The sequence below is a fragment of the Solea senegalensis genome, linkage group LG17, assembly GCF_019176455.1.
Source record: "Solea senegalensis isolate Sse05_10M linkage group LG17, IFAPA_SoseM_1, whole genome shotgun sequence".
Taxonomy (NCBI): domain Eukaryota; kingdom Metazoa; phylum Chordata; class Actinopteri; order Pleuronectiformes; family Soleidae; genus Solea; species Solea senegalensis.
This window is the reverse complement of record NC_058037.1, coordinates 8309602-8336965: the sequence shown is the minus strand read 5'-3', so window position 1 is coordinate 8336965 and position 27364 is coordinate 8309602. Positions and strand designations below refer to the sequence as shown.

General features: G+C 41.5%; 1 protein-coding gene across 3 annotated transcripts in view; it reads right to left on the bottom strand.

Moving 5' to 3' along the window:
• The window catches only part of nkain2 (sodium/potassium transporting ATPase interacting 2), a 128863-nt gene that overhangs the window by 71543 nt on the left and 29956 nt on the right, over window positions 1-27364 (bottom strand). The window contains exons 2-6 of one of the 3 annotated variants that reach the window (XM_044049181.1): window positions 24516-24613; window positions 11864-11929; window positions 11688-11788; window positions 9331-9443; window positions 7042-8203 (exon numbers count right to left, since the gene is read on the bottom strand). In XM_044049181.1, coding sequence (XP_043905116.1) covers window positions 7042-7095 — 54 coding nt within the window. In that variant the 5' untranslated portion in view covers window positions 7096-8203; window positions 9331-9443; window positions 11688-11788; window positions 11864-11929; window positions 24516-24613. The remainder of the gene's footprint in view (window positions 1-7041; window positions 8204-9330; window positions 9444-11687; window positions 11789-11863; window positions 11930-24515; window positions 24614-27364) is intronic. The other 2 variants (XM_044049183.1, XM_044049180.1) reach the window with 2 other exon arrangements.

The window sequence follows — 27364 nt, the reverse complement described above, 5'->3', positions numbered from 1 at the left end:
ATCCAGGATTGATGCAACACAAACTGTTGAGAAAATGAACATTATCCTCAGACATATTATAGCATTTTGCAGGAAAAACAGTAAATAAAACACTTAAATGGTCTATCTCCTCTCTGAAAGTACATCACAGTTAGAGGCTTAGTTGTTGATATGGGCTCTTCACACAAACACAGTAGCATACATTTCAGCTGCCGTTTACCAAATAATAATCTTTATTTACAGTATAGAGCACTTTTCTTAAATGTTACAGACCGTGTTCTGTTTACTTCTATGCAAAATAAAGGATGCGTCGTTTAAAATGAAATGTTAAGTGACGCACCAAAAGATTCCCACCCCCACTCCCAATGCAGCTTGTACTGATCTACAAGGCCTGAGGTCTGGTGTCAGACTTATACAGCATAATGGAACTATCGCGACAGGACCTGTAGGTGAAAGCTTGTTTTGTGCTCCGACTCAACTGAGCACACTGAATGACTTGCCAGACAAGTCAGTGGCCAAAGTGTGATGGCTGCATTCCTCTGAGCACAGACTGAAAGGAACTGGAGGTGGCGACCAGTGAAGAATTGAAAAGGAGCAGAAAGACGTACAGTGAGAAAGAAAAGAAAAAAGAAAATACATACAGAACAGGAGGTGGGAACAACGACAAATTAGAGACTTCAAAAAAGAAAGACAGACCAACACAAAACCTATAGGCTCGGGGCTGAACCAGTGCAAGTCTGTTGTTGAAAGTGACATTTTTTATAAAAGGAGAGCAAAGTCGTTTTATCGCAGAGTTGCACGGACGAGGAAGGAGGTGTGAAGATGTTTGCTGCCAGAGTGCAGGAGCTGCTTTTGCTTTCAAATGAAAATACTCTGATATTTTTGCTTAAAACCAAGAGCATGAGATGGAAGCCATAGAAAAAATATAATTGGCTGAATATTGCAAATAAAGTGTTATGGTAGTCAAACGAGTCAAATTGGACAATGGACAATTTATGCCAATTTCTAAAATGATTCAACGTTAATTATTTAAAGCTGCAGTGTGTAATTCCATTGTTGTTGATGTTATTCTGGCTCTGTTTGGTCTGTGTGAACAAAAATGCATCCTTGATGGGCTTAATCTGCAACGGTTTGCATTTCTATTTAAAATTGACCAGTAAATGTAATGCATTTCAATGTAAAGTTGTGGGAATTTATGTTAATGCGGGAAAAATGTCGCTCCATGGTTCTATTCCCCACCTTCGAGAACATCTTTTTGATCAAAATTGACTTATCCGTCACTGATTTGCAATCAGGCACCACATGACAGACATGCAGAGCTATCATTTCTGCATTCGTGTCACCTCTTCCATGCAGTAAATTATTCATTATGTCCCTCAGTGGTGGAAATGTCACAGGAATGTAGCGCCACCGACGGACAAACATGACGTCTCTTATAGCCTTCAGCCACTCAGCCTGTTTGGTCAACCTTGTTCCAAGTTCACTTCAGCTGTCACAACACAATCTGTGGAAGAACTATTGCTTCTGAAAGTGTTTTGGGAAAATCACAGGGTCCATACTATTCTTTGAGTGTTTCATCTATTTAAAGATTAATGATCTCTTATTGATTCCATTGGATTTTTAATTATCTTACTGTGATTGTTCGCCACATCGAATTACAAAGCGGCAATTTCGTTCCACTTCATTTAATTAACTTACAAACCGACAACATGATTAACATCGCATCAACATTTACGCCCACCAACCGTCTACACGGGCTCCTGTGAAACCAGCCAATTGAGCGAGGCCATCAGTTGCCACCCTGTTACCTATCACGCCATTGGATTTAGTCATTGTGACAGGAGGTAGTGGGTGTGTGGACTGACTGATATAGCAGCAACGACCGCAACCATCACCACGGTGAGTCACCGGTGACATATGCGGTACCTCTGTGTGTGTGTGTGTGAATATAAAGGTTTTGGTCAAAACAACATCTCATGTGATCTCTTGGTACTATATCTTGCTCCGTTTTCAGCTCACCACAACATGACGCACTTGAGTGCCTGTTTTATCATGCTGCCATTTAAAAACTACTTCATGTGAACAATGTGACCAATACCTCCCTTGTATCTTGTGCCTACTGCACTGTGGGGGCAGTGTTGTGATCTGAGGCTGCTTCAGTTCATCGCGCAAGATTAGGTGCCCAAACAAATGACTACATGCATATATAGAATGATCAGGTTTTGGATTTGCCACTACAGAGTCCAGATCTAAACCCCACTTATGGCATATTTCCACCAGCTCTACTCGTCTAGCCTCGCCACAGCACGGGACAGTTTAAGTAGTGTTTCCAATAGCATAGTGCCTGGTACCAGGTACTATATGTAGTAACTGCTCCGACGAGTAGGTACTATTGATCAGACTGTTGACCACTGACTGGCCAGAGCGCCGTCACAGGAAGAGACGTTCGACACAAATCAAGCCCAACGCTGCTGAAATGTAGATCGGTTAAAACAACTTAACAATCCTAAAAACGTGGGTTCATCTCCAACAATTACCAGGAGTCTGGTGTAAAGTCACTAGTCATTCATTTTAGTCATTCAGTCACCGCAGTTTCACGCAGCTGTGCAGAGATGACTCCGCCCAGTGGAAGTACGCCATTAGAATCTTCAGATCTTCAGGATGTGCTGGAGAAGACTTCATACGGAACAAAAGTTTCAGTGTGTGACGTTTTTGCTGGGCAGTGTATATTTTTACTTTAACTATGTGGGACTATTTCTTGCACAGGGACTTCCTGACATTTCCTCTGGCTGCTTTAACAACCTCGCTGTGATAGGGAGACTGGTGTCATTGTCAATGATATTCTAGCACATGCCCTTAAACTACATGTGTTCGCGTGTGAGCTTTTGAGGTGCAGATTTTGTTACATTCAGACAAGTGCCACGTTAGCTCTTTTCACCGGTTTCTAATGCTCAAATATGATATTGTCTAACATTCTCATCTGACAACATATCGTTACCGATACAGACATTTAAGGCTCCTCATAAAAATATAACACATGGTCTACAAAGCATTTGGGACATGTACAAATCCCATTTATCTAGTTAAATGCTTTTTTAAAAGGCAATGCTGTGCCATTAAACTGATCTAGAAGCATCTCCCATCCTCTTGAAGTAAACTTGCACTATGACTATCTAGATGGATACAAATGTGTGTGTCATTGGCTGGAAAAAGGGACACTGCATGAGACTGAGACCCGCAAAGACACTTGCATCCCACCTGACACTGCTTTGTGCCAGGTCTAAGAGAGAGAGTCTAATCAAATCATCCTAAACTCAGTCAATTCATAACCCTTTTATATCACCCGTTTCTAAGAAATGGCAAAATGAGAGAAATTACATTTGCTATTAGTCCGTTTTCATAAAAGTCTGATGACATTTCAGTGATTACTTCATGAATTGAGAAATTAGCAAGATTAATGGGTGATGAAGATGGTGCCTATTTTTGCAGCCAGCTTTCAGGTGTGTCTGAACATGTCTCCAGACAATGGATGTGGGACAAAAAAAAAAAGCTCAGGGTCCAAGTCTCTAATTAATGACACCAATATCTAATGTTAGAGAGCAGAAAGAAAAGTCTTTAAAATTGACTGGTGACCTAATAAAGTGAACTAATCAGCCGAGTACACGAGACTTAACTACATTTGCTCTCATTTGCGGTACAACCTAGTTTAATTTCTACCCATCCATACATTTCTACCACTTTATCGTCCACATGAGGGTCACGGAGGGGGTGCTGTGCCAATCTCAGCTGACATATGGCGATAGACAACCTGGACAGTTCGCCAGTCCATCACAGGGACACATAGAGACAAACAATTATTCACTGTCACACTCACACCTACGGTCAATTTAGAGCGTCCAATTTACTTAAACCCCCAAATCTGCATGTCTTTGGACTGTGGGAGGAAACCGGAGAACCTTGTTTAACTTCACATGGTCGAAATAACTGCACTTGGCACATGGTGACGTCAGCGGTGATGTAGATGTTAAACCTGGATCACTGATCTCAGCTCAGCTATAGTGACATCAGATATCTCAGCAATTAACCAAGCTAATGAAGCAGGGGGGAAAACAGCTGTTAGGAGTTACATTAGATATCAGTTCCACTACATAAGGCCCACCGACCCGCTTTTGTTTTCCACTCTGCAAGGTCATCTATTTGGTGGAAGTTCACAAAGTGAAAACATTTACCACCAGCTGGGGTCATAAGCAGAGAGACAGGGTTGTGGGGGTTTCTTTTACGCTGTGGTTTGAGTTCAACAAAGATGTTTGGGTGTGGTTTTTTGACAGAAGCCGTGTAAAACAGTGTGCTCGCGGCTGTGTTTCCGTGGAGGATTTGTTCATGTTGTGAGGACATCATCAGGAGGGCTAGTGTCTCATGCTTTCAGCTACAACAGAGCTAACTGTGCATGGCCAAACTGTAAAATACAGTAGTGTTAGACCTCCAGCTCAGCTAGCAGTGGTATCCTCTGGCTTAGCTATTACAGCAGTTAGCAGAGCAAAACATGTTGTTGACTATGGCATAGCATTAGTTCCACCACATTAGACACAATGACTATCACTATGACAGCATCTTATTCACTGGCTGGCACACACACACACACACACACACACACACACGCCAGCTTCCATTTCACTTATGGAAACACCCAGCACCCACATTTACAGCACAGCGGTATGTTTCATGCCCTTACAGCGCATGTGGAAACCTCATGGGCATTCAACTGTAGAGACACATTGACTTAAACAGCCATTATTCCTGAATTGAATGAAAACATGCACAGTTCCACTTGACAGGAGAAGAGGCCTGCTACAACCACACACTTACACAGAAAGGGTCATTGAGCGTGAACTTGGAGATTTTCACAAAGCCTTTGTACTCGGTGGAAACACACGCTCGCGGGGGGGGGATAACAGGTCATCGACGGTGCCCTTTTCAACATGACAATAGGTCTTAAGTTTCCACTTACATACAGTACATGACTCCATGAGCTACAGCACGGGCACTCTCATGTTAATGAGGCCGTGCACATGTAACATACAATGTCCCATTCTACACGGAATGCATGCTCAGTGTCTTGACACCCAATAATCCCGTTACACGGCAACTACAGAAAATCCTGCCTGGACCGAAGCCTGTCCCACACGAGAGGATTTTTTAAATCCGACTTGATTTTAAAAACGTGGGAGACCAAAGAAAATGGATTTTGTTACCAATATCCAATGTTTAAATCCCAAGACAGTACAGACTAGATGATCCCGTCAACATGCAGGACCACACACTTGGCATCTAATGAAATGATTTCAGGGAGGGATCTCACAGAAACGCGCGTGACTTCAGAATGTAGACAGACGTGGAGGTTGACTGTCTCTGTTTGGTTGTGATACATCTTGCAGGACACATGAAACAAAAGCAGTCATACTGTTGCCATAAATCCACAAGCGTGTCCTCTTTCTCTACCGTCCCAAACTGGCTCTCATAGGTCCTGCTCACGCCCCAGTTGCTGTTCAGTTGTGCACTTACACTTTTTTATCGGTGATGCGTCCGATGACGTTAAAATCTCGTCTGTTAACCCCTCAAACTACAGGATTATTTGGCCAGATAATCTGTTCAAATCAGCCTAAAATCGGGAGCACCCACAATTGACGGAAGGAAAATCTGGCTAATTATCCTCAAGTGTGGAGTGGGCTTTACTGCAGCTACTGGCTTTGGTTGAGTTTCAGTAGTAATAAACTTTTTACAGCACAAGTAAAGCATTACATGTCTTCAAAAGGGTCCCTGATATTGTTATTTATTAAAATGTTAGAATAAATGACTGTGTAATGAAACATGCTGCACTTTTATTTATTTTCTTTATCGGTGCACTCTCATATTTGTTCATTAATCTTATTTACAGCTGCAGCACACAAGTACTGACAGCAACAACAAAAAAAATGCCATGTGATAAATTCACAACCCGGATATCTGCCCAGCACCACATGCATGACAGACAGAGGCAAATATAGCAATTAACATAGAAGAACAAAGCATCTGAAAAGCCTTTTTTTTCCCCTTTTCAAGATGTTGAAGAAGAAAAACAAAGCATAGAGGAGCACGGTTTGCCACTTGCCCTAACCAAAAAAAAAAAAAGAAAAAGAAGAACTAGTACTGCTTTGAATTTCTGCCTCTCTGTGATGGATTTCTTTCTGTATGACTGGTGAAGACTGAAGAAAAATGGAACAGATGAAGATTAATCTGCTCATAAATCCCACTGTACCACCGCTGTCCTTGGAATGTACTGACCTGACAGACGATCACCTGCATTTGGTCATTTTTCTTGTGGGAAACAACAATCAGACCCACCAACGAGAAAGATTTCCCTCTTACTAAGAACCTCCTCTAATGAGATCATTTGTGTTTCTTCTCCCGCATGCACACACACTCACACACACCTATAGAACCATCTCTCCCTCCTTCTTGTCTTCCTTGGCACCGGTTTACATTGACACAGATGGGGAAGAGCAGAAGACACAAAGAGAGACATGTCGAGAGAGAGAACAGCGGTTCATAGCCTTCATTTCTGTCTCTCCTGTTCCCTTTATCTTTACATTTTTATCCATAAATCACACGCACCTGCTCCCTAAACCCATCTGCCATCCATCCACCCATACCTCCCTTTTCTCCGGTGTGTCCATTCATCACTCTCTGCCTCGTCCATCTATCTGTCCTAAAGCTCCCACCAATAGCTATTCATCCGTTCAGCCCACCCATTTGTCAATCTGTCCCTAAACGCAGCTCCTACCTTGTATAACGACCTTTTACACACCTATTAACTTCTGGAATCTGACCTTTCAGTCATCCATTTTCCTTCCACCCACCTGTGTCCCTCCTTTGTGTCAAGTCAAATTTGCCACTTCCTGATCATTACTTATTTTTAGGAGATATAGATATATATATATATGAAAAAGAATATTTCTCCTGATCAATTTCTCTCACACAGCCACCTTCTTTCACTGGAAAATCAATAGCAATCTTGCCACTTACCAGCTGCATGCCACAGATGAAGGCCAAGGTACACCTGCCGCTACAGCACCCCATGGTGTCCCCCTCCTTCTCTGCCCACGTGGTGAAGAAGAAACTCTGAGTAACTCCTAAATCTCCAGCTGTACCTGCACAATCCAAACCCCCCAGAGGGCCGTCTGGCTGGCCGGCAGCCCAGGTAGAGGTGCACAACAGAGCAGTGCCCCTGTAGTCTGCTAGAGCTCAGAGGAATGAAAGGCTACTGCTTCATTCAAATGGAGCAGCTGCTGACAGGTTAACAGCCCCACAATGTGGTCCCGAGGTTTTCCGACACACGTGGGGGTCAGGGATCAGAGATGGGAGGTGGATAATTCAAGTGCGCCGATTGTTCTCTGGTGCGTCTGTGTTGGCAGAGCCTTCACAAGCCTCAGCAACTGGAGGCAGTGCAGAAGCTGGATTATTCAGGTGGTGTGGTGCATTTCCAAGTGAATGGTCCAATCACCAAATTCAGATTTCTGAGAATGTGGGTGTGAAGTAGAACAATGTTGGCTCAAGAAAGGACTCCTGCCTTCATCGAGCAAATGTTACACTGATGTCCACAAAGGCTCCACTTGTCCAGTCATCACCTAGTGGACTAGAAAGTCCGGTCCACAATCCCCTTAATGAGAAGCAGCATCCTTGTCATGGTCTTGTTTTGAAGCCAATTCCAACGAGAGAAGAAAAAAAAAGGCAGCAGGGAGATGATGGGGAAATGAGAATAAACAGATAAAATTATAAATCTCTCCTTCTCTAATCCGACTGAGCTCCACTTGGATTCCTCCGACTGAAACAAACTGGTGTGTTTCAGGGTGGAGGAGACAAGTGAAAGTGGTCCCTGCCTCCTCTCACAGATCAGCTCATCATCTGTTCACTCACACCAGCGATTCATGTCCAAACCTGCGGCTGAAAATACAGTTTGTTTATCCGCCGAGTCAAATTGTTGCCAGGATGTTTGGAGATGTCAGCAGCCGCTAAAGAAAACCCTGATCCCGGTGCCTGTGTTGCCTGGTCAAGACCTTCGCCTCCTCCTCATGCTCCTCTGGTTCATCCCTTCATCTGCTTCACAAACACAGCCGCCTTGTTGTTTGTCATCCGCGTCGTTGATCGGTTCATTCACAGCCTCTTCATCCGGTTCAACATCTCTACACTGTTAACAAAATAGACAGAAAAAAAAAGCATGTCCACGTCTCAGCCACAGGGGTGGACAGAGTGAAGTGTAATGTCCACATAAGTCTCCACGTGTCACCGACAAAAACAGCGATGTGAGCGAAATAAAGGCTAAGTTTGGCGAGTCGTCTCCGGGGTTTGTCTTCAAGGAGTGAGGAGGAGAGACAATGGGAACCGAGACGGACCATCGGACCGAGAGAGAGGGAGAGAGAGTCAGCCTGGAGGAGCGTCTCTCGCCTGCCATCTGTCAAGTCAAACACCGAGCAACCACGAGGCTCGTCCGGTTCAGATTTTCAAAATAAAACCGTCGAGCTGCTTTGTACCTTTTGTAATGTAGAATTATCTTGATAAATCTGGAGAAAACACACCTAGTTTATAACCATAATGGCTGAGAAATAAATACGTTTTAACTAAAAAAGTATGTACATATTTTAGAAAAATGTAACCTCCACAACTATAGGATTAAATGCATGTAGTAAGTGTTCAAGCAAAAAAATTCTAATTTAGAATTGTAGTGTGAAACGTAATATAAACAAAGAATTTTTACATTCAAATCATTGTCAAATGAGCTCAAACATTGCTAATTAAGCCCATCAGTGCTTTACAAATCCCTCTCTGTGTTTGTCATGTGTTTAGATCCTTAATGTCATCATGCAACATTCCCACACTGGACACAGGTAGTGATTTGTTTCATGTCAAGTCAGACAACAAACAGCAACACTGCACTAGTAAAGCCTGACCGCTGCAAACAGTCTGGAGTATCACTAAAAACACACAGAAGGATCCATGATATGTTTCAGGAGTGAATTCTACTGCTCAAAAAGCTGCTTCATCAGCATTCTTAACTGGATAAATGCTTCTTATCCACACTTGCCCCTCACTGTATACACACAAACGTTCCCTCAGTTTTCAGATGAAGGACACATACTGTAATGTTACATCGTTTCTGTTCACAGAGACCGAATAAATGCAGAATATAAACACCACCACCAACTAAAATCAGCAAACGCTATACACTGCAGCTTCAGTGAAACAGTGCATTGTTTGGTTCACAAAAAGGCAGCGTCACAAAGCAATGAGATGAAGAGAAAAGTAAAAACAACTTACATTGAATGTGATGTGAGTGAATGGTGAGTGGAGCCTCTCCACTGTGAGCTGAGGGGATAATGAGGAACAGGTGTGGCTAATCAGGGAGTGGCCTGCAATCACTGCCGAGCTCCCTGAACACAGGTGACGGTGATTAACAAAGGGGAAGTAAAAACCAACTGAAATGAGACAAAACAGGAATAGGAATGCAAACACAGAGTGAGACAGAAACGATCAATGTGGAAATGAAATGAAAATAAACACTAGAGACCAACATTTGTGTTATTCACAACTTTTCCAGACTTCTACCACAATTTAAATTCCCTCCTGGTTTGTTGCAAAAAAAACAAAAAGAAAAACTGTTGCGAGTGGTATTGGTAATTATATTTTGAGGCATATGTAAATGCAAGACACTTGGGGACAGAAATATTCAAACAACAGTCAGTATAAATAAAAGCAAATGGCTACTACTTAGATAATGACAGAGTGTTGAGTGCTTTTATTTTGAAGGCACAGCGCCCTGACATATATCCTTGGTGCAGCTGCCTCAGGCTGACTTGATGATGCTGATGTTCCGCTCAGCAGGAGAGCGAGGGGCTCTATTCACTCTCTCACTGAAACACACACACACACACACACACACACACAGGGAGGTGCAGCTTTGGTCGGTGAGCAGCTGCTCAAGAACATGGCCTGTAACCATCAAGCAGTATAATGAATGATCTCACTTTCTCTCTGTGTCCAGTCTGATAATCATTTTATCCTCATTTTCCATTCACTTCATCGAAGGCTAAAGATTCCCAGATAACCTGCTATTAAGCCTGAATGTTCAAAAGAAAGGGGTGCTTTAAAATGACCATGTATTTGAATGAGTTACATCTCAGTTATTTGACAGAACCTTGTGTTAACACCTCAGACAGAGATTACCTCATTTGTGAATGACACTTAATTTGTCTCTTTGTTGTGGCTGGAGTTCAGTGAAGGCATCACAGCAGCTAGACTATATTCAGCCAAATGAGGTGACGAGTATGCTCCTGCAAAACAAGTCACCTCCCTCCAATTAAAGGTGGGGGGGGGTAAGAGTGTGTGTGTGTGTGTGTTGTAGGGTCATCGGTGCCACGCCTATAAAGGACCCAACAGTTTGAACAGACACAGAGGTGTGGAGGCTATCAGTGCTTTAGCTTCACAACAGAATGGCCTGCTTTCCCCTAACCATCAATCTCTGTCACAGTTTACCCCTCCCACACACACACACAGGAAAACAACGCATATTCAGATCCACACACACACAGACACAACATGCAGTGCAGTTAATTATGTCTCTAATCTTGAGTGACAGGGGCATGTATAATGGCAGTTTGCCCTGGGGCCATGTGTCAAAGCATCCATCCACCCATCCTTCGTCTATTTATCATCATACCTTACTTAGTCATCCATCGTCGGCCCAGTCCACCCCGTATTCCCACTCATCTTCTTCATTTTTATATCTACCTCGTCCACCCGTCTTTTTTATATCACTTTCTGCTCCCCCCCATTCTTTTCTGTGCCCTTTTCTGATAAGAGCTGATAAAAAAAAAAAAATCTCTAATTTAGCCCTCGTCACACATGATCTGCTCTTTCACAAAGGTTAGCGAGCAGGCTGATTGGGCCTGTGCCCGGGGAGCTCTGAACTCTCGGACCTTAGTTTACCCTGATGAGGCCCCTGGTGATCAGAAGCTTACATTCATAGGAAAACAAGAGTATGAGCGAGCCAATAACCAGTATTGTATAAAGTATAAAAGGACATTTGAGTAAAAGTACGAGTGTCTTCACCAGAAAATGACTTTGGTTGAAGTTGAAGTCACTTTTTATAATAATACTTCAGTAAAAGTCTTAAAGAGTATGACATAAAGTAAAAGTAAAAGTATTAAAAAAGTGAGGAGTTAGGATTGAGCCATGGTGGCTCAGTGGTAGGGCGAGTTGTATTCCTGGCTCTGCTAGTCTATATGTGTCCTTGAGCAAGACACTTAACCCCATGTTGAAGTGTGCAAATGGGTATGAAAGATGTGTGAATGGGTGAAAACTGTAGTTTAAGCAGCTCACCAAGACTAGAAAAGCTCTATATAAATACAGACCATAATACCAACTCTTCTTCTTCTGTTTTTGTTTAATAGTAACAAGCAACATAGATAGTAAGAGACATTGGGAATGCAGATCAGCCACAAAAAGGTTAGCGTTGTTGACAAGAAAGTGGGTATCTGTAATGAATGTCAGTCTCCTGTATTCTGCCGCTTGCACTTGTTATATTTTACGATTATCTTGTTATAATTTATTACTCATTATCTAAAAGAACAGTTGAATGTCTCAGAAAAGTAACGTTAAAAAAGGTCAGTCCTGACCTTTGAAACCACGGGAGATGTCCGGCTGCCGCGGTAACTTAAAGTTTCCATTTAGCTTTAGATCGTCAGAAAAGATGGATAACAACAGGTATTTGGAAGACCTATGGAAATGGGGGGGACACATTAGTACACTGCTGGTTAATATGTCGTTATTAGTTGCTGTTGCACTCACTTACCTCATGTGAATCATCGTGCCGCTTCACCAGCACACTCTGCTCTCCTGTCATGTCAATGAGGCTTTTCTGAATTTGATTTTGACAGAGAGAAAATGTGACACACACACACAGACTACACCTCCATCCTGATAGGGAGATAGTACGTGTTTGTTACTTTATCTGTCTGGACCAGATGTCACCAGATGCCTGCTGCTGCCAGCCTCTCTCAGCCCACACACACACACACACACACACACACACACACACACCTTCTGCTGCTCTGACATGTTATACCTCCCACACCTTGTTCTATCTGAATCAAACTTACCACACAGCCTGATGGTTGAAAAATAGCCCATATGAGCTCAGAATATCAGGTGAAGTGAAGGAACTAATAAAGACTCGCGCACATCCAACAACAAAAGATTGAACAAAATGAGACGAGAAACAAAAATGACAACGGGACCTGAAGGGAAAGAAGGAAAATGAAAAGTCATTGGGATGCTGTCCTGTTGAGAATATGGGAACCTCCATCTTCTGGTGAAAATGGAGGAAAAAATACAGACTGTCACACGAAACCATTAAAGTTCTCACTGAGCATTGTTACCATGGTTTTGTGTGCTGACAACTGTAAGACAGATAAAACACAAGTAGAATGACTATGGAAGAGTATTAGGGCCACACGTCAGAGAATAAAATAAAATAAAATGGAAATATTAAAATATAAATCAGCATCAATTCTGAGATTAAAATATTCAATCTCAGAATAGGACTCCAATCTCAGAATTCAGATTTTTCTTTAATCTCAGAATTCTGATTTTTTCTTTAATCGCAGAATTCTAAGATTAAGTCAGAATTCTTACAAAACATACTTTTTTTTTTTACATGTAGCCCTAATACTCGGGTTGTCACACACACTGTTATGTTTTATTGAGAAACGGTGAAAACAACGATGATTATATCTAATATTGATAGTCGTGCATCTGTACTGGACGAGGGCAGAACGACCACAGCACTATTTTATTTCTTAAAACACAAACATGGAAGAGGTTAAATGATGTAATCACAGTAAATGGACACTGTCCTGCAAGATCGCATATGGCTGAAAATGACACCACGGGGCAAAGCAGAGCTGAAGTAGCTAAAATGGTCCATAACGCAGAGGGGAAACTGCACTCACTGATAATTAAAAACACACATTCGGTCGTTTTAGGTAATAACACAAAATAAGGTTTTCTGGGATTTTTTTCTCTCTCAAACTATTCAGAACAGCAGCTGCACAAATTCTAAGGGCCAGTGGTTCATCGTGGCCGTTGCCACTTCAGTGCACCGGCCATTTTCTCTCCTATTAATTGTCTTGTGTGAGAAAAACATGGCTGAGAGCATTTGAGTGACCTATTTTGCTGAGTGGCTGATTGTTGCACAGCCATAGACGGATATGTGAGTCCTGCCAAGAAGTGCATCACCGGAGCACAAATCAACTTAGCTGAAAGAGGAATCAGTGATTGTAAAATGTGGTTCATTGAATCTGTGACAGATATGCCGTAATGTTCATGAGTCACGGCCATTTGCAATCACAGGCACGACGATGAAATCACAGGGGGCTGTTCTGTGAAGTGATTTGACCTCAAGAAAAATAAATAAACATTTGCTTTCTTGCTGAAATTTGGACGAGGAGGTAAATACAAATAAGTATTGCATAACTGTTTTTAGACTGTTTTCATCCATCTGTCTTGACATAAAAAAAAAACACTTCCGAAATTTCACAGGGCGACGCGAGATCCAAACGAAACGCGCGTGGATAATTGAGTTTGGACACTGCACAAACTCAATTAACAATTGTTTCTATTTAAAAGTTACACACTGCAGTTTTAAAGTCAAGAAGGAGTCAGGGAGGAAACCTCAGTGTCTGGTCGAAGCAGAACCATTTGTAGCTCAGTGTCAGTGAGATAAAGCTTTCAGACAGAGCAGGGATTTACTGACACCTGTCACCATCCAGGGTGAGGAGGTGGTGACGGCACCGTCTCACACATTTCTGAGCTCTGACGACAGGGATCCACTCTGACTCAAGCAGCTTAAATAGACAGGTTAGTATGCGACCAGCGCGACAAGGAAACATCAATACAAAGAATCACGTGACTCGACAAATGGCTGCTTTATCGTGACTGAGCTTTGACTGATGTGGCTGGAGGGAGGAGCCGGTCCAGCGTGAGCAACATCTTGGCAAATATCTGCTAATCTTTTGATGTGCTTGTGCAGCACAAGAGCAGCTTTTAGCCGCTGGCTCAGCACCTCCAAAGCGCTTCAGAAAAGACACTCACTCTCCAGCATCAGTCTTCATTCTGACAGAGTCTTTGGCACGAGCAGACGCTAAAGCACCTTCAAGTTCATCATGCATCCCGGCAGAATATACAAAGGCTCGAATTCTGTCGCTGCATGAAAGTGCATCGTTCAATCAACACTCCTCACCGTGTGGACACGCATTTTCCTGACCTTGTATTCCTCTGGCATTGGAGACAGCTCAGTGGTGGCTGGAGATTTGAATCATTTATTTTCTTTGCCTTTTAACGGGGAGTGAGATGATCATTTCCCAGAGGATTTGTTTTTTCACCGTCACCCGTGGAGTTGTTTAAAAGGTCATACAAATCCACTCAAAGTCAAAAAAACGGTTCTTTTATTAAAGTGATAACACCTTGTGCTCAAACAAGACTGCAGCTTCCAACACTTGCTTCCTTCTCATGTGCCTTTACTTTAATGTTAATAACGCTGATGCAGTAGTGTGTAGGGACATTATAGTGCAACCACTTTTCCCCAATCACTTAAAGAAATACACACTAAAAGCAGCATGGGTTGCCAGACCAGCAGCGCAATGACCTACAATAAGAGTATGCATACGTTTTTAATGAAAAACTCCATTGACTGCAATTTCTGTCAAAAAAAACAAGAATTGTTATGAATTAATGTGCATTTTTAAGTGAGTCAGTCAGTCAGTCATCATCTAACCGCTTTATCCTCCACCAGAGGGTCGCGGGGGGTGCTGTGTCAATCTCAGCTACATCGGGCGATAGGCGGGGTACACCCTGGACAGTTCGCCAGTCCATCGCAGGGCCACACACAGATAGAGACAAACAACCATTCACTCTCACACTCACTCCTATGGTCAATTTAGAGTGTCCAATTTACCTAATCCCCACATTGCATGTTTTTGGACTGTGGGAGGAAGCCGGAGAACCCGGAGAGAACCCACGCACACACGGGGAGAACATGCAAACTCCAAGAGAGGCCCTTGTTCCAACCAGGGCTCGAACCCGGGTCTTCTCGCTGCAAGGCGAGAGTGCTAACCACTACACCACTGTGTGTCCCGCATTTTTAAGTGGTTGTACAGAAACCCTGCCCCTTTTGTAGAGGGTATATACATCATATACCTGCGTATCACATAGACTACACCACTGATTTCAACCTTCAAATTTAACTCACAACATAGCACCTCTGTCAAAGCCTGAGCAGGTCTGCATCAACCTGAATTATGCAATATGGAACTTCTGGTTTGGGGTTCATGCCACACACACAAATAAAAACAAACATTCTGCTGTACGGCAATAAACGCAGTTTGCTTGTCATCTGTATCTAGAGCGTTTGGGCTTTGCTGTGTGTGAGGCCGTGTTATTGAGGTCATCTGGTCCTCTTGTCCGACTCATTCATAAATCCTGTGATTCTAATTATGTGCATACAATGAGCAATGGGGTTGAAAATGCAGGCCATGCTAACCAAAGCACTATCATTCTTCTGTCATTTTTTTCCAGGTTTAGTTTGTGTTTATATGAGGAATCACGGAATCTTTATTTTCAAAGGGCCTGGTCTTCAAGTAAAATAAACTACACTTAAAATAATAAAAATACAAATAAAAACAAGAGCAATATAAAAACAAGAATAAATGGATAAAAGCACTACTGCGGTAACAAGCAGTCGGTACATTATTATGCAAATGTACAGGTGTGCAATAAGTAAATGGTCAATGTGCAGGAAGCAGCAGTGCTATAGTGCACCACCAGAATTATTAGAAAATATTAGATACAAAAAGTAAAACTATGTAATCGTGTTGGTATAAAAAGCTTTATAATAGGCTACTGTAGCAGGTCTGAAGAAGTGGTTGTTAGTACAGTATATATGTATATGTATATATATATATGTATATATATATATATATATATATATATACACATATGTATATATACATATCTCACATCATTCCAATCCAAACACCAACGATCACATAATGTGATAGACACCAAACCAACACAGTGCCCTGAGACTTTTACACAGTAGACAGACAGATGTTCTCGTCATGTGTATTAACATCTAATCACAGTGTAGTTTTAATCACTTGATTTATGTGTCTCTTATAACGTATAAAGACGAATTAACGCACAGGAGAAAATGAAATATAATGCCGTAATTTAACAACATGTTGTCAGATCCTTTGTACTGTGAGCACACGGTTTCACTTCATCCATCAAGTGGAGAAAGACAGGATTTATATACGTCTAAATATCGCTAATCTCCTCACTTGAAATGTATTATATAATTAACATTTTATTTAAACTGTCATTGTGAGGAATTAAGTCCACAGTTGCACAGAAAAATGCTTAAGGTTTTTCCACATGATTATCATTAATTTCTCATTTAGAATAATTACATTTGCCTACAAGCATATTCCTGAGTGATCCAACAGCTAAGGTGTGTTTACCCTTATATAATTACTGAAGCAAAGACATCACAGCAAGCGTCCTAATATTTTCTTTTCCATCGATTGTACTTGTAGACAACGAATACTTCTTTTTTTCTGTCCAGTAATCAAATAAGTTCTTTCTCTTTTTCTTTCTTTTCTCCATTGACTTTGACAAACGAGCGGGGAGAAATAATTTCGTCCACTTACACAGTGTCCCTCAGGAGATGATGTAGTTTACGAGGACGTGGAAATACAATAACAGACAACTACGCATCCGACCTCACAGAGCAGCACAAGAAGCCTCATTAACTATTCCATTTTAATGGTCTTATAAATATCTGGGAGGTGTTACATAACACAACACAAGAGTATTTGGGGATTATACAAAGAAACAGTAGCCTGTAAAATTGTCCTGCAGGTCACCATGCAGACTCAGTGTGTGTGTGTGTGTTTGTCTCTGCTGTGTGGACACAGACAAATAAATCACACACTAATTCAGTTTTATTTGGACTCCTTGTCCGAAGAAACATTTTACCATCTTAAGAGGTGTGTGTGTGTGTGTGTGTGTGTGTGTCTGGAGGCAAAAATGTAAGTGCTATTAGACCTGGATATTGCAGCAGTAGCTCACAGGAGCTCAATACAATTTAACGCATTTGTCATTTTTATCAAGAGCGGCGTAAATGTGTAATGTAAATCACAACAAGCTTTACGTCCTATTATCGAATTCAGCCCCGAGTCAATTTCCCCTTCCGTATATTTAAATGCGTCGGTTCTGCATCTTTTTGTTCGTCATCGACAGACAAACGCTGTCCATATTTGTTACTTGGCGTATCGGCGCAAAAAATGCATTCATAGAAGAACACATAAATACATAGCAATCATTAAATTATTCACAAATAGACTTCGGTGAGTCAAATCAAATTTTACTTTTCCCTCTGAGAAAATAAGCGTCTTTAGGAGGCTTGAATTAAAAAAAGGGCTTGCGTGTGTTCTAGTCTCAGAAGGATTTGTTTGTGTTTGTGCTTGCAAATCCAAATGTGCACTGCACTGCAATGTGTTTAAAAATGTATTAACACTTAAAAGAATACATTTACCAGGATTACAGAGAAAAATCCACACATAGACCCATTTTTCATTATCTTCAGAACAGGACAACGGATTTATATTTATATTATTTTGGTGTCATCTGTGCACAAGTTCTGTAACAGCATTCAAATTCAAGTCAAGCAATACTATCAGCGCAGACCAGGCGCGTGGGCTGCACGTGCAGCGCAGGTTTTTGGAGCCGCGCATGCGCAAGCAGAACTTCCGCCCCTCAGGTGCCAGACTTGCACTGCCACCCGGTGGTGACGTGGTGATACTACAGGACACTGACGCACGAGTATACCAGGGTCCACGATATGCGGCGCGCAATGCGACACGTGCGCGGAAGTATACCACAGGCTCGAGGGAGCACTTGTGTGTATACGGAGGCAGTGCAGGGGCGGGCGGGGAAGAAGAATTTATCTTTATCAAACTACTGAATGACCAGGTTTTTGTTGTCTTGACATAAAACAAATCGGTCCCTGCAGTGTGTGCAGTGTGGGAAAGTCTCCCGGTGACATTGGAGATTAAACGCTGCTACACTGGGAATCACAGAGAGTCATGTGGAGCTGATAGGCTTAATCAGCACTGTGTGAACTCTTTGACAATTATTTTTTTTATTATCTCCTTATTATATGCCATTTATTATTCTGCGTGTTAAAGTCTTTGTGTGAGCCTCTGCACACCTCGTTGTCACTGTAACCAGCCTGGAGTCTGCATGTGCTCAGAGAGCCCGTGCTCTAATGCCAATTAAGGCAAAGTAAAGAGGGCCGGGTAATTCCCAAAGTTAGCTAAATGGGGAAGGGCATTTACCAGCCCATTTTTAATCGATGAAGTGAAAGAGAGCAACAAAAGAGAACAGAGAGAGAGAGCAGGCTCGAGAGCAGAAGGTCTGGGGCAAATAGAGAGAGAGAGAGAGAAAGGACAAATAGGCCGAGATGCGAATGATTGTGTGGCTCGAGACGGAGTGAGAGATCAGACAGAGGGAGATGAGAGACGGGACAAATTAATAAACTCTGCTGCCGTTCAAGGAGAAAAGGTAACAGGGCGCAAGGAAAAAGAAACAATTAGAGGGAACATAGAATACAACAGAAGAGAGGGAGGAAGCCGAATGAGGCAGAGATGGATAGAGGAGGAGGAAAGAGACATAGAATAGCGGATATTGATTGGTTAAAAATGCATGAGGTGTCTGGTGTGCAGCTCCTCATAATGTCTTCTGACCAGACAGTCTGAGGCTTTTTCGGTTTCTCCCTGAATGACTCTATTTGACGGCTCTTTTTCTTTTTATGTCTTTTGCTTCACTGAATGAAGCCACTTGGTCAGTAGTACGGAAACCTGCTTATTCTTGTAAATGATCTCACGTCCATATTTATACTCTTCATCATAACCAATCATGAACATATTTGTGTCTATACCTCACCTCTGGTTAGATGCCTTCTGTATTTACGTTCCCTTGTGTACGTGTAATGACAGTGTTTTGAGACTCAGTGAACTCAGTCGCCGCTGCACTTGAAGAGAATCTGCTAATCTAACAGGTAAAGAGTTAAGCGTTAAGCTGATCTGACGAGGCGCTTCACACAGACAAGACAGAAAGGTATTGGAGCGTCAGATTGGTTCACCGTCCTCTCAGGCGCCAGTCAGTGAAATGGCTCTTTAAATGGCTGTTAAATCAGATGCTTTGCTTTATGGTTTTGTCCCTTGGCTCTATTTAATCCAGCTCTGTGCTTCATGTCACTGTCACTGTTATCAGCTCGGATGAAATGCACCTGTTTTAACTGTGACCAATATTTCTTGTCTTTGAGAAGTCGTCAGCCTATAGAAACTTTGTGAGGCTGTAGTAGCCACGTGTTTGGTTTCATGCTGGTCTTAGTTTAGTGTATTACCACAGCAATAACGCAAAACACTGATGGGTTGTATTTTACAGGCCATTCATTGAGTCTATTTTAACCTTCTGCCTCGTCTCGTCTACCGCGGTAACCTCTCAATACAATACAAAAGTCGTCCGTCCTGAATTATTCATACAGCCAGCAGGATAATTGGAATACAGCGGCCATCTATGTCAGAAATGTGGAACAGACAATTTGTGAGAAAGGCAAGGTGGATTTTAGCCAGCAATGAGCATCCTCTATCAGAGAAATGTGTTCCTCTCTCACCAGGTAAATGGTAAATGGTCTGTATTTATATAGCACTTTTCTAGTCTTAAATCTGCTTTACACTACAGTTCTGCCATTCACACATTCACTCGCTCTACCACTGAGCTACCTGAGGCAGCCTAAGGCAAAGTGTTCTTTTGTTCTAAGTGCAATTAACCCTTTAACACCGCACGTATCACCGACGACACGTTTGTGCAAGTGCACTTCTGAAAGCGGAGAAGTTGCTCATTACGGTAATTCCACTCGCGCCTTTGCAGGAAGCCAGAGAATCGGCGTCTTTGTCACCATGCAGAGAGAAGAGAGTTGGGAACAACGTCTGATTTTTTCACATTGAGAAAAAGACTCAAACAAATGTTATTGTAAATATGTTTTTATACTGTTCAAAAATTATAATTGTAATATAGATATTGGAAGTTAATCTGGAAAAATGGTCAAAACCCCTTAGTTACAGGACATTTTCTGGCCCTTTCATGGTTAATATAAGCTAAATAAAGAAGTCCAGACAGAAATTTTGAGGGTTATTGCACTCAATCAATCAGCCAAATCCTCTGTGACACTTTATCATTTTGCTTACTTGTTATTATTTATTTATCGTCTTTTAAACACACTCTTCTTGTGGCTGTATTTTGTCAGGTTGCTTGCAATATTTTGTCCTTCTGTCTTGTGTCTTTTTAACCACTGCTGCAAACCAAATGTCCCCCTTGAGGGACAATAAAGCTCTGAACTGAACTGAACTGAACAATACAACACCAGTTAACTTCCATTAAACTAAAGCATGAGACCAAACGCAATTTAACCCCACGGTGGCACAGAATGAAGTGTAATTATACGCCACATTGCACTATTAATATAGTCAACATGTCAGGCTAAAGAATTGAAACCTAAAGAATGAAAGATAGGAAAGACTAAATTTTATTTATTTATTTATTTATGCCCATGTTTGTTTATCTGTAAACAGCAGATTTTCATGACATTTTGCTTGGGAAGGAAATGAGTAGGATTTGGTGGCGATCACGATAAGTAAACTGAGCAGCCGCGGTGCAGTTTTAAAGTTTACAGCTAAAGGTTCCTCAAAACTAACACAAAAACACCTTTATTAAACCCCTCCTACCTCTCTACTATAATTGAAGTAATGTCTTGTTTTTACCATTCACATATAGTTGTAAAGTGTGTCATTATAGAATAAAAACTGCTGTTTGCCATGCTAAAATGGGGGTAACTAGACTTAGAGGCAGTGACTGCCATCTCAGATTTTGACTTTTTGGTGAGGTTTAGTGTGGAAATTCACATTTAAATGTATTACATTCTAAATTATTCAACTGTGTTTGTCTCAGCTCATTCTGGACATTCAGTTCTTATAGTTGAAAACTGAATGGAGTCATTTTGTTTTGTTGGAGTGTTGTTTTCCCTCATAATACCATCACCCTTTAAGTCACAGTGCAGTTTTCGGGGTGTAAGGTGGACTGTACATCATTCGGTTCATTAGCTCCGACACAATAGCCATTTGTTACATGATAGCTATAGTTTTAATGATCTGAAACTGTAATTACTTTCGGCCTTTGAAGGGCTGAAAGCACAGACTTTTATGCCGATCCGCAGAGACATCTCACTGGATAAGGAAGAGTGCCAACCTGCTGGTGTCACCAGATAAGAAGCCAGGGAGTCATCAAAGTCATGAGGCTTTATCGCCAGGAAACAATGACTCACAGTGAGTTTGTCCCAGTCTAGTAAGTGTTTTCAGTGTTTGGGCCAAAGTGAAATAAATATGCTGAAAATGACCTCATATTGTTAGATTGATGACAAATATCCTGTCAGTCATATATGTAATATTAGTCCCCGAGTTCTCTTTGTTCTTTCTGACACTGTGACTTTAATTTCCACTTCCCCCCTGCTTTCTGCTGTCTTCCCATCTGTCTGCGCTGCCTCTGCCAATACTGTGTTTAACACTGTGTGTATGTGTGTGTGTGTGTTTGCTGTATACTCTCCAATACATTTCCCCGTGTGTGCACTGGTATCAAGACACAGCATGGTTTGGCAACAGTGACCACTGAGTACCAGTTTGATGGAGGAAAACTGCAGGCTCGACAGATCAGAGTTAAGATGAGAGCCACAAAAACGAAAAAAAGAAGGACTCCAAAGTTTGCAGCCTATTCAGATACTAGTGGTTGGTACACCCACCTACCCTGCTGTTCCATCTGTCTGTTTCCTGTGAAGTGATGTTCGCAGCCAAATATCGTCTTTAAACCTGGCGTAGGGTAGCCCGTTCGGATGAGCACAGTTCATGGAGTCCATATGTTGCTTGTAACGCAACATTTACTGTGGCATATAATCATAAAAAAAACCCATTTAGAATCTGGGTTATAGTTATAATAATGATTTAATTAAAAACATGAAATGGACCCAAATCAAAGCTGCAGTGGGCTAGAAAAACGGACAGAAAAAAAAATAGTTGATAGTGGAGTTTCATCTACAAAAAGGAGCACCGACACGGACAGACCCATTCATTTTGAATGCACATGACCAATCTTTCCGTCTCTAGCACTACGTGGTTATACTGACACAGGTTTAAATATATTTTGATTTACTTTCGGACTCTTTCCTCGTTCTTAAAGTTTCTTTGCAACATAGAAAGACGATGTAGCTGAAAGGGGTTGGTCAACATCTGTTGTGGCACTACAGTTTTAGTGGCGAGGCTGTAAACAAAGCCTAAGTGCTGAAGATGAGTCATTGTCTCTTATAACCCTTTAACACCAAAGCCTCAAAATGTCCTTCTGGACTTTCTTTTGCTTTTTTTTAAGCGTAAAAGAGCCAGAAAATGTCCTGTGAGTAAGTTATTTACAAATCACTGCATGTTAAAATGGTGTATTAACAATTTAAAATGAAGAAAAACAGAGACAAACACTAGTTGTACATGATGACCAGAATTTGCGTGTTAAATTTGAAATATGAACAGTATAAAACATATTTAACATAACATTTATATGCGCAAAAACAGGCCAAAAATTTGAGACAATGTACAGGCATTTTTCCAACTCACTCCTCTCTGGTGACAAAGACACTGATTTGCCAGCTTCCTGCCGCAGTGTGAGTGCAATTACCGTAAATAACCGCATGTTGGATTTAACGTGCAACTTCTCAGCTTTCAGAAACCGTTGGAAGTTTTCCGATGGCACAAACCGTCGCACAATTACAATAATGCAAAGTGTCTTCTGCGATACGCTCGGCTTTAAAGGGATAATGGAATTCTTGATCAATAGATCCCGGCAACTGTTCCTTTAAAAAAAAAAGAAAAAAGAAAAAAGTTAAATGTGTGACTGATCTGTGAAGAACGGCGCAGATTACTTTTTCCTTTTCCTCTCTTTTCTCTTCTCTTCGTTTCTAATTATCTGTCACTAAAACACAGATAAAGCTGCAGGCCCATTAGACTTAGCAGATTCCCTGCTAATATACACATCAACTTTATTGGCTGACATAATTATCTGAAACAGCAAGAATTTTTTTTCCCCGGCCAGCTCACACTCGGCCTACAAACAGAGTGTGTGTGAGTGTGTGTGTGTGTGTGTGTGTGTGTGTGTGTGTGTGTCTTATCCCATCAGTAATATAGCTTTCGGCTGGTTTACATTTGCATAATGAAGTCAATAACACTGGCCTCCTGGGAGAGAGCATGGTGACATTATTACTAATTTAATAAGAAGAGTTGTGTGTGAGGGTGTGTGTCTGTGTGTGTGTGTTTGCACAAGTGCATGTGCGCGTGTGTGTGTACTTGTTAGATTTTAAGGATCTTTTCTGGCATAAAAACTGACCTTGTCAGGACCAGTAGTCCCCAGAGAGACCACAACCTGGTCCTAATTAGACAGAACCTAATTTCTGAGGTACTGCTTCAGTTTAAGAATAGTTTACGGCTTAAGGTTTGAATATTGATTAGGTTAAGGTTAGGATAAGGCATCATTGCTTCTGGTTAAAGGGCTGTTTCACCCTTTTTTTCCACTCGGTCAAATGAAGAATACACTTAAAATCATTACGATGCTGCTGGGTTTGCTTAATTCACATTCTATTACAGAGTTGGATTAAATTTGACCAGTTTTCTTTTAATTTATTAAACTTTTTCTGGTCTTTTACTCATAAAATTTGTTATAAATGACATTATTTTTAATCCCAACGTCCTCTGTTGTTGAGGGAATGAGACGAGTATCTCAGATCCACTGTCTGATGATCAAATAACATATTTATATCCGGACATTTGTAAAAAACTGTATTTTATTGGTTGAAGTGGTCCTTTAAGGTAAGGGATAATAATCTGCTTAAGCTGTTGAATGAATGGAAGCCGATGCTGAGTCCTAAGAGGAATAGCTGTGCAAACCTGTGTGTGTGGAGAGAGAGAACGAAACAGACAAAGATGGAAGGATATGAAGAAAGTTCAGATGCAGAGAAGAGGGGGAGGAGGGCTGAACGAAAGGAAGAAAAGGAGCACAAGAAAGGTGACTTGAGAGATAGAGAGATAGGATGAATAAGTCAAGGTGAAAGAAGGACATAAAGTTAGAAGACACTCCAAGAAAGATTATGCAAGCACAGTAAAGAGGAGAACAGACAACAACAGCTAAATATGTGGGTGGCTGAAGGAGTCTGGCAGTATTGCAGACATGGAGAGAGTGTTTTGGAGACGGGGACGTATAGATGTTTAGATGTTGTGGGACTGTGTGTTCCTCACCTCTTATTCTTATTCCCAGAGTTGGTGCTCTAAAGGCCTGCAGCTGCCTGTGAGCTGGAAACAGACATCTCAGAGTCACACCCCGTGCTTCATCCAGCCTGTGGAGCCAAATGTATATAAAATTCATGGACATATTCAGTAGCTTAGTACATAATAAATGATGTGCATTCATTATTTATCGACAAAAAAAAAACAACTATTTGGACATCATAGGTTAGTTTTTTTTTTAAGTTTATAATGTTATATATTGATAGCTTTTTTTAAATTAGAAATGTTTAGCGATCAGAGCATCTATGGAAACTTCTCCATGTCTGTTAGATGTAAATATAGCATGACAAGCCCATAGGGCTGAAATAGGAAAAGATGCTTTTGTAAAACATTTCATAAACAGTGACAAAATCAAAGCATTTTACCAATTGCACAAAATAATTGAGACAAGATAAGATAGATCTGCAAAGGTTTTCTCCAGTTTCCTCCCACAGTCTAAAAACATGCAGATTTGGGGGTTAAGCAAATTGGACAGTGGCGATCTGTGCAGGGTGTACCCCACCTTTCACCCTATGTCAGCTGGGATTGGCACCAGCACCCCCCGCAATCCTTGTGTGGAGAATAAAGTGGTGGAAGATGAGTGAGTGAATGAATGAGTTAGCCTCCAGCCAGAAATGACCAGGGAGGCTGAGATCTAAACATGGTTATAGTTGGCAAGAGTCAGAGGTTGTTTGAAGTAAATACAGCTTCTCTGTGTTTGTGTTGACCCTGAAGAGGCAGTAGCCTCAAGTTAAAGAAATTAAATGACCATTATGTAAACAAAACATGTAAAAAATAAAATTCCGTCCTGGCCTTGTAGCTGATTTGTAGAAAAGTAACGCTTTTCTAAAACTGATTATCTGACCACACAAGAAGATGACTTAGTAGACTCTGACCTTCGAAGGTCACAGTGTCTGGAATGTGTCCAAACATAAAAAAGCTGAAGGACATAACCTCTGCAGTAGGAAGTTGCAGTCACACCATTCTGAGTCAAGAGTCAGTGAAGTGATGCTGGATGTGTGACAATTCATGTTTGGGTGTGTTTGATGTGATTGGGTCCAGCTGTGTCTAACAGTAGCCACAGGTGTGTCCCAGTTCACTCTCCATGGTGCTGAACTGTCATCAGCAGCCACAGGTGTGTCCTTGACCTAGTTCACTGTCCATGGCACTGAACTATCACAAGTAGCCACAGGTGTGTCCTAGGTTCAGTTCACTGTCCATGGTGCTGAACTGACACAAGTACCCACAGGTGTGTCAAATGCTTAGATAACTGACCATGGTGCTGAACTGTCACAAGTAGCCACAGGTGTGTCCTAGGTCTAGTTCACTGTCCATGGTGTTGAACTGTCACAAGTAGCCACAGGTGTGTCCTAGGTTTAGTTCACTGTCCATGGTGCTGAACTGTCATCAGCAGCCACAGGTGTGTCCTTGACCTAGTTCACTGTCCATGGTGCTGAACTGACACAAGTACCCACAGGTGGGACCTATGCATAGATAACTGACCACAGTGTTGAACTGTCACAAGTACCCACAGGTGGGACCTATGCATAGATAACTGACCACAGTGCTGAACTGTCACAAGTAGCCACAGGTGTGTCCTAGATCTAGTTTAATGTCCGTGGTGCTGCACTGGTATCAGCAGGACAGCACACCTCTGTCACGGTTCATCCTGAACCTCAGCTTGAATAAAAACCTATGTAGAACGAACCATACCTCTCAGTCAAATCACCACTAACAGCCACACACAAAGACGTATTACCGCAGAGAACTGTGCAGACATGTGCGTTGTTCTTGCTGATTGCTCTTAGTTTCATCAGATTTTTTGTGGATGGTTGGTTTCATCACTGCATTTCTCCTGGGCGTGCGCGTTTGTATGTGCATACAGCATAGCAAATTGAAATGACAGATACATAAAATTGAGAGTACAAATAGAAAACAGGGCCAGCTGTAAATATTTATTATGTGGTCGAGAATGTAACCTTAATTGAGTCTAAATGACTGAAATTTGAAAATTGGTACTCTTGTGGACCGGCCTGACTACAGGGCAGATACCCAGTGCAGCATGCAGTATTTAAAATGAGTATAAATGACTAATCATTCACTGTTCAGGCAGATGGGGTTGCACTAAAATTTAAACATATGCAAACGATTCATATTTCCACCTGATATTAACTGCAAATCAATAAAAAATTGCCTTAATTAGCTTTTGTGCACAAGTGTGCAGGTGTTTTCCATCACACTCTCACATCACAGTCAGCAGCATCTCCTATAATCAAATTTATATTTACTCAGTTCTGCATCACATAGAAATTTAAAGTTTGTGTAATAATGAGCAGAGATTAAAAAGAGTAGTCTCACATTTACTTTAATTATAGGTAAGCAATAATCAAATCAAAGGAAATCAAATCGGGTCATTTGATATGTCAAAACCAAAAGTTTTAGTTAATGGTTTATATTTGTAAATTATTCTTAGTGTGGGGTTTCATAAATCAACAATGCAGACAAAAGATAAGGCAGGAGGGAACCCTAGAGAATATTTATTAAATAAAGAGGCTCATCATGCTGGACAGGTTGGCAGCTATCAGACACTGGGGTAAACAGGAAGTCCTTAAACTCAAATGAACAAATAAATAGAAGGCACAAGAGGTCACTTCGATGTTAAACCAAAGAATGAGGGTAGCAGAGACGATGAGCACAGAATTGAACTGAACGGAGCACAAAGATTAGCCAAAAAAGACAGATGGGATCAGATGGGGAGAAAAAAAGAGGACTACATGGAGCATAGAAACAAAAGACACAAGGGAGGCAGAGACACTTAGACA